Raw genomic sequence first — 12,854 nt, forward strand, 5'->3', positions numbered from 1 at the left:
TGCTGCCTCAAATTTTCAGTTTTATAGAAATGTTTGAGTTATCTACTAAACCATTCAGCGCAGAATAAAGAGGAGGGAGAGATCTAGCCATTTTATCAAATTCTTGTTCGCCATTGTAAATTTGAGAATCCTTGCCATCTACAGAATCCACTTTACCCATCCATCTTCAAATCCAAAGGCTTGTAGTATGATTTGATTATAAGCCTTTCACATGTTGAGCTTTTTTCTTCTTAACCTCAACGTGTGAATGGATTCATGCACCATTATTATTTCATCCAAGATCTATCTATCCTCCTTGCTCCTTAGATTTGAACTCATCCATGATGGAATTAAGTATATTATCTTCCAGTTAGGAGATGAATTTTTATGTGTTATTGTATGATGTTGTTGGTCTAAATTTGTCTGGGGAGTTTTGCATCCTGATTTGGGAGTTGAAAATTTATATTCTAGTCCTCTGAAATTCCCCTCAATTTTTGGAATCTTCTACTCTCCCCAAACCTGGTTACCAGTATGATCTTAGAACTTAATAGATTTCATTGGATCGGTTGGAATCCATCCCATCCCAGATACTTTCCACTATCTAGGTCTTCCACTGTTCACATTTTTCTTTTGCCACAATTTTAATGTAAAACTATTTTTCCATTGTTAATATAATATTATTTTTTATAAACAACTTCTTCAACATAAAAACAACTATTTACCATTTTTTTCACTATTTATTCTGAATAATTCGATATTTATATATAGATTTAAAACTCTAATCAATTTTGTTTGACCCATAACATGACCAAAAAAAAATTGCAATTGCATCTTACACTCTCCTATGACCAACATACATCTGTTATAGAGTGCCTCAAGATGAATAAGTGGATGATTGGTTGACGGAAAAAGAAATTTAGGAAAAGAAAGATTGTACCTACTTCTGAAAGCTCAATTGACTACCCATGATTTTAATCCATGGTTCGACTTTGACCGTTGTCTTTGAATTGCAATTTTTTTCACATCGAAAATGTTCGATGTTTCATAGAAATTCACAGTCGTTGCCTCATATCTTCAATTTTATATAAATTTAATATTCTCGTGGATGTTTTATACAAATTCACAGTTGTTCTCTCAAATTTTCAATATTATATAAATTTAATATTCTCTTTTTCCTGCTTCTTGAGTGTTGTAGATTATCCCACCAAAATGCCGCATCAGACTTCATTTCTGCTACAATAGATTTGATTTTATGAGGATTGATTTAGTGTTCGCTATATCAAATTCTCTTTCCTCTGATCAATATATAATTTTAGGTTCAATTCCATTTTAAACTAAATTATCACCTTTTTCTTAAAACTAAATCACTATTTAAGAATGTTTCTGTTCAATTTTTCAAGTAGAAATATTGAATATTTATAATTAATGTTTTTTAACATTATTTGCCTTTAATTTTTTTTTTTCTCTTTCCTCGTTTCTGGTACCCAAAACCTCAAAACTCCGTTTCCCGTCTTGTTCTCAAAAATCGTTTCTGTTTCTCGGTTTATGGTTCTGTTCCCTAGCCAAGTGGTTTAAGGTTTGAAACAACTGGTACGTTTCTATATTTCATGCACTCAAACAGATATAATCAAGTTCCATTTTCTGTGAATCCATTTGATATAGATGGAATGGCTGCCATGGCGGTTTCATATCCTTTGGTCACTTATACAAGGTGGATTTAACATAACATCAAAACTCTCACCGACTCACTTGACTTCAAACTTTCACCAACTCACTTGACTTCAGAAGCTATTACAGCAAACTTTGGTGGGCATAATGGTTTTATAAATTTATATGCTTTGGTCACTTTTACAATGTGGATCTAAGACAATACCAAACTTTTACCAACTCGCTTTGAGTTGAGAAACTATTCCAGATGAATTAATAAACAGCTAAGGCAACACTAATCCTTCATAAACCCACTTAAACTCTCATTTTGCTATTTGAAAAACAATTGTATCTAAAAATTTGGAAATATTACACATTCACTCTCCACTCAAAAAAACCTATACAATAAACCAATTTCACCTTAAATCATAATATAGAATCCAAAACCCTATACAATTTACCGTTCTACTCACCCTGAAGGTGAATTAATATACAGCTAAGGCAACAGTAACCCTTCACAAACCCACTTAAACTCTCATCTTGCTATTTGGAAAGCATTTATATCTAAAAATTTGGAAATATTACACATTCACTCTCCTCTCAAAAAAAACCTATACAATAAACCAATTTCACCTTTAAATCATAATATGAAATCCAAAGCCCTATACAATAGACCGTTCTACTCACCCTTAAGTCATGATATGGAATCCAAAACCCTACACAATAGACAAATATCTCCTCACCTTCAAATCGTGATATGGATGCATATGTATCGTTTGTCATTATTTTTATAACCAACTATTGAAGATGCTGCTCCTGTCTAGGCAGATCTGGCGAAACCATGTTGTTGAATGCAGATTTGATCCCTGCAGACAGTATATGATTCTTCTCAATCTGGTTGGACGAGGAGCAGGATGACTGCCACATTGAATTAACTTCTGGTCTATCAAATGGCAAGCATGGAACATTAATGTACACATTCTGATCATTTGCTGAAAACCTTATCATCCCTTGATCATGCTGAAAATTGCCTGCATCTGGAAGGTAAATTTCATTCTGATGAACTGGGTAATTTGGCATTGCATCTGCTAATAATTTATTCAAATATCCATCACTACAGTTTGTCCAGCTCGTTTCTGCAGCACTTCTTATGATCTGATGTGTCAACTGAACTGGGAAGTTGTTGGCAGAGATACGAGAGTTAGAGGGACACAACTCTAGTTCTACCGGTCTGCACTGGATGAATCCGTTCGAATATTTAGCAACATGAGTGCAGTGGTTATCAATGTGACCATCTTCTACAGTAATGTTTTCATGCATATCTGGATGTTTTAAAATGGCTGAATAACTGGGCTCTGAGACATCACTTAAACTCTGATCTTTGCAGCCAACTAGAAGCTTTTTCTTGAGGTAGCTGTTCCAGTAATTCTTTATTTCACTGTCTGTCCTTCCTGGCAAATGTTTAGCTATCTGCGCCCATCTACAAAACAAATCCATAATCACAATGAATATGGGCGTAGAGTTGAGATTTTATAGGGTTAGAAACAATTCGTAGTGTCCAAATCCATAATCACAATGAATGCTGGACTTACGTTTAGTTCAGATTCATGGAGTATCAAAGAATTTGAGGTTAAAGAGAGGGTTAAACGATAATTGACCTCTCTTTTGATACTCAGATTCCAAGATATTCTTGAAATTGCAATTCACATAAAGATGCTTCAGATTAAATATGGATATTAGATTTAAAATTTTATAATATTAAAATCAATTTCAAAAATTCAAAATTAGATTCAATTCTAAAAAGTCAAAATACAGGTACTCCCTATTCCTGACCAGACTTACATAACAGGTTCATACAAATTAACCACACACTTACATAACAGGTTCATAGACATAACAAGTTTAACATTATTACAAAATCATAAACCTGACAAGTTTAATATGTGCAGATTACAAAATATTAAGGAAAAAAATCATAAACATAACAAGTTTAATATGTGCAGATTACAGAATATTAATAAATATAACAAATTTAATATGTGGCAATTACAAAATATTCAGTAAATAGGATGGACATGGGAAAAGTGCAACAACAAATTTCAGTCTTATTTATCAATTTTTTTTAAGATATTTTAGAATTATAGGCACAGAAAACACCATAACCCACCAACTAACCATACAAAATATCATTACTGCACTATTATCAATTTCAAAAACAACTACCTATTACCAATGACTCTATGGAGAAAAATGATAATGTTCTCTTCTTCCTTTGAAAAATTGCTGTGTTTTATACCCGGCCTCAAGTAATTCATCCACCTTAGTCTGCAACTCTTGCCACATCGCTCTAATCCTGCGAGATATCCATGCAACATAATTGCATTAAAAACAGATTTAATATATGATGATTCTATCGATCAAAGTGACATCACATATGAATTATTAGTTGATACCAGCTCTGTCAGGTAGGGATGACCAGCAGCCATGCCCGTGAGCTCTAATATAACGCATGAGTTTCTTATCTTCGTCCGGTGACCAAAGTCCTTTCTTTATGGCCTGCTTTCTACAGCAAGTGTACTCCACTCTGTGCCTCATATCGTCAATTAAATATGGCCCTTGTACTGCTCTCTTGATTCATGTATATTGCTACATATTACTAATATATAAAGCTAGCGAGTTGTATGATGTTCAGCAGAAGCTTGATTCAGTCAGTGGGAACTTCATACAAATATAATGACAGAATAACTTTCTCCCTACGGTGCGGTAGTCTTGAATGGCCATCATTATCTTATCCCGATTGTAGACTTCCAAACATTCATAGAATCTGACAAATAAGAGTTAAAAGTTAATTGTTTTAATTAGCAGTTAATTTAATTGTTTTAATTAGCTCTTTTATATAGCTGGAAAATTTGTGATGGCTTAGAATTGTCAAATTAGAAGTGGGGAAAGTTATTACCGGTTATAATCCAAGAATGCAGGTCGACTCTAACTGTTATTCAATAGAAATTACTTCACTTAGAATTATTCACTGGTAGTTCATAAAGAGGTAGGCTTTCATAGCTGGTAGGCTTTCACAGCTACCATATGTCTAGCTCTTGATCTTTTAACTCGTTTCCTTATTAAAGCTCTTATTTTTTTCATCAAATTTCAAAATATTTCCAAATATACATCAAATTTACTATTTCACCTATATACCGACCCATTCAATTCATTTTCACCATGGTTCAAAATTGCCGAAATTGAAATTAGAGAAAAAGATCTCAAATTAGTCAATTCGATTAGTTTGTCAGTTTTGTTCATTTGAGCTTCTTAACATAAGAGTGTTTTCAAAGGAGTTAGCAGGCCAGGCATCATAGTCAATAGCGTTGGCTTCTAGACTCTGGTAGGAGAGGAATAGTTAGATATGTTTTGGATCTATGAAGGGATAACTTTGTTCAGGATTTGTAGGTATATAATAATAAGGTTTTAACATGTCGATAATGGTGTGTATTTAGGAAATAAGGAAAATAGAAATAATTGTGAAATTTGAAATTTTTCATTTTTCGATTTCATTCTTGCATTAGACGGTCCAAAGCCAAGAAAGGGGAAAAGAAAAAAATGGTTGAAAGTGGATTATTACTCATTTTTTAAATATATTTTTATTGACCGATTCTACATAAATAAGTTTAGAATGATTAATTTCTAAATATGTAAGAATTTCGGACAGATAAATTTTGAAATTAAAAAGCCCATGTTAGACTTTTTAGATTTAAGTTCTTTGAGGGAAGAGTAAGTGTGGTTTTTTTTTGTTTTTTGGGGTGAATTGTATCTCTAAGACTATAAATTTTTGAATTTCATTCTTGCTTTGGAGGATTGAAAGCCAAGAAAGGGGAAAAGAAAGAATGGGTGAAAGTGGATTATTACTCATTTTTTAAATATATTTTTATTAATATATTTTACATAAATAAATTTAAAATGATACATAAATAAGTTTAGAATGATGATTTTTTAAATATGTAACAATTTCGGACAAATAAATTTTGAAATTAAAAAGCCCATGTTAGACTTTTTAGATTTAAGTTTGGACAACGGAAAGCCAAGAAAAGGAAAAAAGAAAGAATGGGTTAAAGTGGATTATTACTCATTTTTTAAATATATTTTTATTGACAGATTCTACATATATAAGGTTAGAATGCTGACTTTCTAAATATGTTTTCTCACAAATAAATTTTGAAATTAAAAAGCCCATAGACTTTAAGTTCTCTCATGAAAAAATAAGTGAGTTTTTTTTTTTTTTTTGTGAATTGAATCTCTAAAACTGCTATATTATTTAGAGTTATTAGAAATTATTCAAAATTTAAAATAAATTAGGAAGAAACTGATCAAAATATTTTATTGTTAGAAAAAATAAAATATACATATATTCAAATTCTTTAGATATATACTATGCATTTTTTTCAAAATTAAATTTTTTTTCATTTTTCAGAATGGAAATATTTTCATTCAAATTTTTATCATATTAATTCAAATTTAGTAAGTATGATTTTTCACCGTGATACAATAATGTTAATCCGACTCCCGAATCCCGAGCTTCGGTTGGGCCGGAACTTGAACAGACTCATTCATAGAAAAATCATGAAGATATCTAAACGGAAAAAGGTCAGTATTAAATTTTTGTAGGCCTAACAAAGAACATGGTTGGCAAATTGATTAAGTCAATTGACATCACGACTGTTGGGTATACGACCAAATAGTCCCACATTGACTAGAAGTGGGGAGGATCATGGGTATATAAGGATGGACAAATATCTCCATTGGTATGAGGCCTTTTGGGGTAAGTCCAAAAGCAAATCCATGAGGGCTTAGGCCCAAAGTGGACAATATCATACCATTGTGGAGATATGTGGTGTCCAGAGTTCTAACAAGTGGTATCAGAGCCATGCCCCGAAGTTAGCCAAGTGGATGAATCCTCGGAATGTTGAACGAAGGTGGTGGGCCCCGGTAATATCACGATGGGATCCGTGGATGAGCTCGGTTAGACAGGCGGTGTGCTCCGGATTCTTCATGGACGTGTCCTGGCCCCAACACGGTGAAGAGGAGTTGACCTGGGATAGAGCAAGCTCTCGAGGCAGGTGGTGCTTCCATGTAAGGCGTGTGCTTCCAACGCATTGGAGCGGAGAATCCTGGTTGGTAGAGAGTGGACGGATGGATAATCGTTTGAGGGGAGGCTCGATGGTCCTTTGTTCGAGGGGAGGATTGTTGGGTATACGACCAAATAGTCCCACATTGACTAGAAGTGGGGAGGATCATGGGTATATAAGGATGGACAAATATCTCCATTGGTATGAGGCCTTTTGGGGTAAGTCCAAAAGCAAATCCATGAGGGCTTAGGCCCAAAGTGGACAATATCATACCATTGTGGAGATATGTGGTGTCCAGAGTTCTAACAACGACTTGGTGTAATGTCTCTTTTTATGGACTTTCGTTAATTGTTTGGTATATGTCGTGAACGGCCCACCATCCATGTCCTACTGTGAATAGGCAATAGGGTTATGGTTTAAGAACAAAGAAAAGGCACCAGACAGAAATCTATTTCCCCATTAAAATTTGGGGCACTTATGGGATATTTGTTGATACATGTGAGTAAATAGAGGTCACCATGTGACATTCAATTATGATGAAAAGAAAACAAGAGATTTTAATAATCACTTTTAAAATATTATAAATATTTATATTTACCAAAAAAAATAAGATAATTTTATTATAAGAAAAATATTGTTTTTTTTATTTTTCAAATGATAAAATTTATTATAATTTAATTATTAATCAATGATTAAAAGAGACATGCTTTGTGAGTTGTTATTTTATTCAATGAATCAGGTTGAGGTGTCTCAATTCTTTGTTATCATGGGGAAATGTGGTGATAAGAGTGGTACTCACTTAATGCAAATAAAATGAAGGTTGTTATGGTTTGTGATGGATTATATCCAAGTTTGAATTTTTGTATGCAACTTTTGGTGGATGGCAATGTGGTGGGTCTTCTCACTATTACTCTCTATGCATGCTAGTATAGCGGCACTCATTTTAATCCTCCTCAACTCGCTCATTTAACCTTGTTTTTGGTCTATGATGTGATCTTTGGAATTTCCCCCTCATTTCTATCCGTAATAATTTTAGATATTCCTGGCTTTCCATGGTCACCCCCAGTGGCCACATTTTTTACTAGTGTGTGTTCACTATGTTTCTCAATCTTTATCCACTGCTCCTTTAGCCGAAGTTGGTTCATGTCTAGTTTTCCCTATTTACTAGAATGTTTCGTTAGTGGGCACATTGCCAAAGAGGAGGTAGGGGATGTGGTTTGCAAGCCCGAGGTGCTCATGCTTTCATGAGGGAAAAGTCTTGAACACAAACATTCAAAGGAAGGATTCCACTAGAGTTCGAGGAGGCCATAAGGGAGTTTGACATTGATACTATCGAATGTCAATGCTTGTTGAATTTTGAAGCTGTCGAGGATCTCCAAGAATGTGTGCTAGACACAAGTGAGACCTGTGGCCAACAAAACCAATATTTTCTTACAATTGACCTTTATTGGAAGATCAGGTTGTTGTTGGGGAAAATTATTTTGGACCATAATGATGCTAAGAATGATATCTTTATGGTCTTGAACGATGTGGTTCATAGAAAAAAGGCATGAGCGAGCACCTCAAGTAAATTAAGGTTGAGACACATACCCAACATAGAAAACCTTTTTTTTTTGGGTTCCATGAAGTTTCTAATGATATTTTGTACACTTGTACCTGTAGTTTTCTAACATGGAGCATAGCCTGACTTGTACAGTTGTATGTATGATTTTCTCATGATAACAATTTACCTCCAATGTATGAGGTTAACAGCAAGCATATTTTTGGAAATATTGGGGGGGGGGGGGGGGGGGGGGGTTGGTGTGTGAATTAGTATTTATTTTCAATTGTTATTTTTACGAGTTAAGATTCTTCACAATTGCAATAAGAAAATAAATAATATAAATTTTATTATGAACAAATGAGGACACCAATCCTCTTTTTAAAATAGTTTGTGTACAGTAATATTTGAGGGCTCCAACCTTTTAATTCACTAGGCTCCAACCTGTGTCCAAGCTCCAACTTGGGCTTTTATGAGGCTCCAACCTCTAGGGTTCCTACCCTATCTTCCTCAAGGCTCCAACCCTTCAAATTTTTAATAAATAGAATGAATAAGTGACTTACATCAATTGCTCCACAAGTCTATTCTGGGCCTTCAATTTGTCCACTAAATTCTCTTCACTATCCAATACTTCACTTATCCAAAACTCCAAATGCTCCACTGTCCAAGGTCTTCAAATTATGACTTGTACAATCTTCCAGTTATCGCTTCAAGCTTTATTGTTGATTTTTCATCACTAGCATTGATCCCTCCATAGTTGTATCTCTAATCTTCCATAAACCCTCCAAAGAAACACTTATCCAATCTCCTGGCCTCACTTCTTCCTTCTGGGATCATGATTTGAGGAAAATACCCTTATGCAGCCCCAAAAAGACAGATTTCCATTTCTTTCATAAGATTTAGAGTTTATTGTACTTGAACCAGCATTTGATCAGCTTTGCAAGTGTAGGACTTCATTTCCATCTCTTCTATCTTCATTCTTGTATTCGATCTCATCCATGATTCCATTTTATTTGGCAATTTCCTCATGCATAAGGTAGATAGTTAGTTCATTAAATTCTACTTTTCTAGCTCATGAGAATTCTTCTTATTTACATGACCTTTTGGAAATTACACATGTTTGATGCAGAGCAGGTGCTTTAGAAGTAGAAAGAGATCTCATAGCAAGAAACCACCTTCCAACTTCATCCACCCATAGGCATTCCTTGTTTTCATCAATACCTTCACCAATTTCATCATTTTACATAAAAATTCCCTCAAGCATGTTGAGCGAATCCAACCATCTCCTAAACTTGGTTTTGGGTTCTGAGTGATCCTAGGCCTTTTATCACTCCATTCCACCCATCAACCACCTTCCCTAAGCCTTCCATCACCTCCAACACCCATCGTTTTTCTCTCAGTTGTATCCTGTAGAAATACAGGGAATCTTGTAGGTTTCTAGTACATCTTATAGGTTTTCCTATAGTGGCATGTTTTGAGGCTGAATTGAGGCAAAACCTCTAGGAAGCCACCCAAGGTCACCCAAGGGTCTCCTAAACCTTCCAACCATCTCCTGAACCTTCTAGCCATCCACTAGCATCCCTAAGCCACCTACCACATCACCAAAAGAGATTAGCTTGCACACTTGATTTTTCATGAAAAGCATAAAAAGACAAAACAAATTTATGACAGTCCTTCACATGCATAATAGTGATGTTTGATGCTTTTGACTTCCATGCTTAGGATAGTAGCATTTTGTACATGTTAATTTAGTATTATTGCAAAGCATAGCTCTTAGCAGTTAATTAGGAAATGGTGTGCCTTATCATTGAATTTCAGTCTTTTTCATTATTACAGTAGATCAACTCTCACTTAGAGTAGAGTTCTATCTCTTTCATCAAGGAACCAAGCTTCTTCTAAATCCATAGAAGTATTGCTTGAAAACTCTAGTGGTCTCTTTCTAGCTGAATAATGACAAAAGGAAGAACCATCACTTTTACTTGTGTATACAACACTGTCACCTCCAAGTTTGTACGAACCCCGGGTTGATAGAGTAAATTTGGTAGCCCAAGAGTTGCAGCATTCTTGCTGCAATATTTGTGCTCATCACATTTTGGCACCGAGCCACTGTAATTCCTACAGGATCATCCTGTAGGTTTTCATGGGATCCTACAGAAAGTGACCCTAAGACGAGAAATTGACATGCCATGTCAACATAGTAACATCCCTACATCACAAATTCCTTACCATACTTGTCTCCACTTTCATCACACTTGCATTCATCATAAAATAAAAAAAATAAAAAATCAGTTTCCCAAAAAATTTCACAGTCCTCAAAAGAAAACACAGAGAAAAAAAATGAAACAGAGAGCATAGTGGAGCAGAACTTGAGTATTTCTCATTCTCCACACTCCTAGTCTTCCTCTCAATCCATGTCATCAACCTCAAAATACCAGCAGAAGAAATGATTAGAAATTCTGAGGAAGAAGCAGCTACAGGACATCCTGTAGGAAATCTTGTAGTAGCCTATCCCACAAAATACAAATCATGATTGCAGCAAGCTTCTAGCATGAAGATCCAAGGGCAAAAAGAGCTCTGAAGCAGCAACACCACCATCATCTTCAACACCAAGTACCTGCACATCAAAGGAATCATCAGAGAGCAATAAAAAAGGAAGGAGAAATAGCATGCAGCCAACACACAGCTAGCACCTCAGGTTTTCAACAAACTACAACAAGGTATTATCACCACAAGTAAGTATCTCGATTCACTCTCCCATTTGCATTATGTAGTCAAAAAATGTAAAGGTTATGAGTGAGTTAGTTTATAGACAAAAGGTGGGCAATTAACTTGGCCACCTTCATTCAGTCGATGAAGACAAAACAGTTGGTCCTCCCACACGTTGCAGCAATCAAGTCAAAGGAAGAGAGGAGAAGGACAAAAGCAATTAAGTCTACAGAGGCATGAACTAGGAGTTGATTACAAGGAGAGGGAAATGATGAGGTGGTAGTGGGGACTAACGGTCCAAAAATAGAAAATGTACCTCTGCTACCATTGATCCCCTTGCACTCATGCATTCATCTCCCTGAGGCTTACTCTAGCAAAGTCGCTCTCATAGCCAAGCAACCTAAAGAAGAGAGAATTCCACCTTTCTCCTGCACAGGACTTCCTACAAGGATTATACAAGAAATCATACAAGATCACACAGGAATCCTACAGGATACAAATAGATAGTCTATAGGATTGGTCGAGAGGAGTTTCAGAAGGGAAAACATGGGGGTTGGCTACATCAAACACTATGAGGAGGTAGGCTCTATAATTACTTCCATTTTTCAAAGTGAATTGAATATAAAATCACCTAGTATTGAGTGAATTTGGTAGTTGTGTAAGAGAATTGTCTCCACAATTCTTTCAGTTATTTACTTATGATTCAAAAATTGTATCAATCATCTCAGCTCCTCAAAATTCACCAACCAAAATAACAGGGGGGTTTAATAGAAGGGAGTCCATTAACACTGTGAGAATCCACCAACACCCTTAGGTGTTAGAAATCTTCACAAGGCATAATTCGATGGGGTATTTTGAAAAATTAAGAGGGTATGATGATGAAGTGGCCTGACATTTTTCTCTCTCCCTCATTCCACTAACCAGAGTCCATGCCACTGTTGTGGTGAGAGGCCTCTCCATAGAGCTCACCCCTGAACTCATAAGCAGAATTACCACACTTCCCCTAGGACTGCCTTGGATAAAGGAAGACAGGGAGATATCCAAATTGCCAAGAAGAAGTTCCTTTTAGAGGGTGAGGAGCCCATTGAGGACAATAATAGAGTAAGGAGAACAAGCCTACCATATCCCTGGAATGAGGTGAGCCACCACATCATCAAATACATATCATGTGAGGGTAGGTATAGTGTGGTTTATGGATATCACTTTAGGCTTCTTGAAGAATTGAGGTTTGGAGCAGAAACATCTCCTCACCACAGGCTCACCATACCATACTTCCTTCTGCAATCACTGATAGATACAAGCATAATGGTGCAGGAGGGAAACTACCAACAGTTGGCCCACCATGGGTTAATTAGAATCATCATAGAAGATTCCCTCTATAACCTCAAAATTCCTATCCAATGGGAAACTTTCAGAGACATGCAGACAGAGGAGGATATCAAAGCCTTCACATATGACATTAATCCTACTATGAGTGAAAAAGATGAGGAAGAAACTGGAACATATGGAGAAGAAGCAGAGAGGGATGAAGATGAGATAGATGAGGAGGAAGAAGAGGAGACTAATAAACAACAAGGATAAGGCAGGGGAAACCCCAAAATCCAACCAAAATTCCCATTGTAATTGAGGACTCACCTAAACAGTAGGAGAAAATGCCTCCTCCTATGAAAACTAAAGAAAGAGGATCCTCAGCACAAGCCTCCCCTAAGTCTCCTATCACCTATGTGAGAAGGCCTGTAACTGGATCCACCTCATCCAAAGGAAAATAAATCCTACAGGATACACAACAAGACCTACAGGAAGTAGAAGCGGTCTTAGAGGAGACTTTGCTAAACCTATATAAAAATTGGATAAGGAGGGAA

General features: G+C 35.8%; 1 protein-coding gene across 1 annotated transcript; it reads right to left on the reverse strand.

Moving 5' to 3' along the window:
- Positions 1-2,424: 2,424 nt before the first annotated feature.
- LOC149234677 (transcription factor MYB3-like) lies at positions 2,425-4,221 on the reverse strand. The gene is made up of 3 exons (XM_089368341.1): positions 4,080-4,221; positions 3,850-3,979; positions 2,425-3,106 (listed from the first exon to the last, which is right to left on the reverse strand). Exons 1-3 carry the CDS (start codon positions 4,219-4,221, stop codon positions 2,425-2,427), a joined length of 954 nt encoding a protein of 317 aa, XP_089224467.1.
- Positions 4,222-12,854: the final 8,633 nt, after the last annotated feature.

Source organism: Pinus tabuliformis, chromosome 8 (assembly GCF_031772625.1).
Source record: "Pinus tabuliformis cultivar Carrire ecotype Pingquan chromosome 8, CPIR1, whole genome shotgun sequence".
NCBI classification, from domain to species: domain Eukaryota; kingdom Viridiplantae; phylum Streptophyta; class Pinopsida; order Pinales; family Pinaceae; genus Pinus; species Pinus tabuliformis.

What these genes read in the sequence shown, in the direction of transcription:
- LOC149234677 (XM_089368341.1), bottom strand. Translation starts at nt 4,221, where the DNA reads ATGAGGCACAGAGTGGAGTACACTTGCTGTAGAAAGCAGGCCATAAAG. An exon ending in ATCCCTACCTGACAGAGCTG is followed by an intron (nt 3,980 to 4,079) that starts GTATCAACTAAT and finishes GATATCTCGCAG; the next exon opens with GATTAGAGCGATGTGGCAAG. An exon ending in CATAGAGTCATTGGTAATAG is followed by an intron (nt 3,107 to 3,849) that starts GTAGTTGTTTTT and finishes TTTGTTTTGTAG; the next exon opens with ATGGGCGCAGATAGCTAAAC.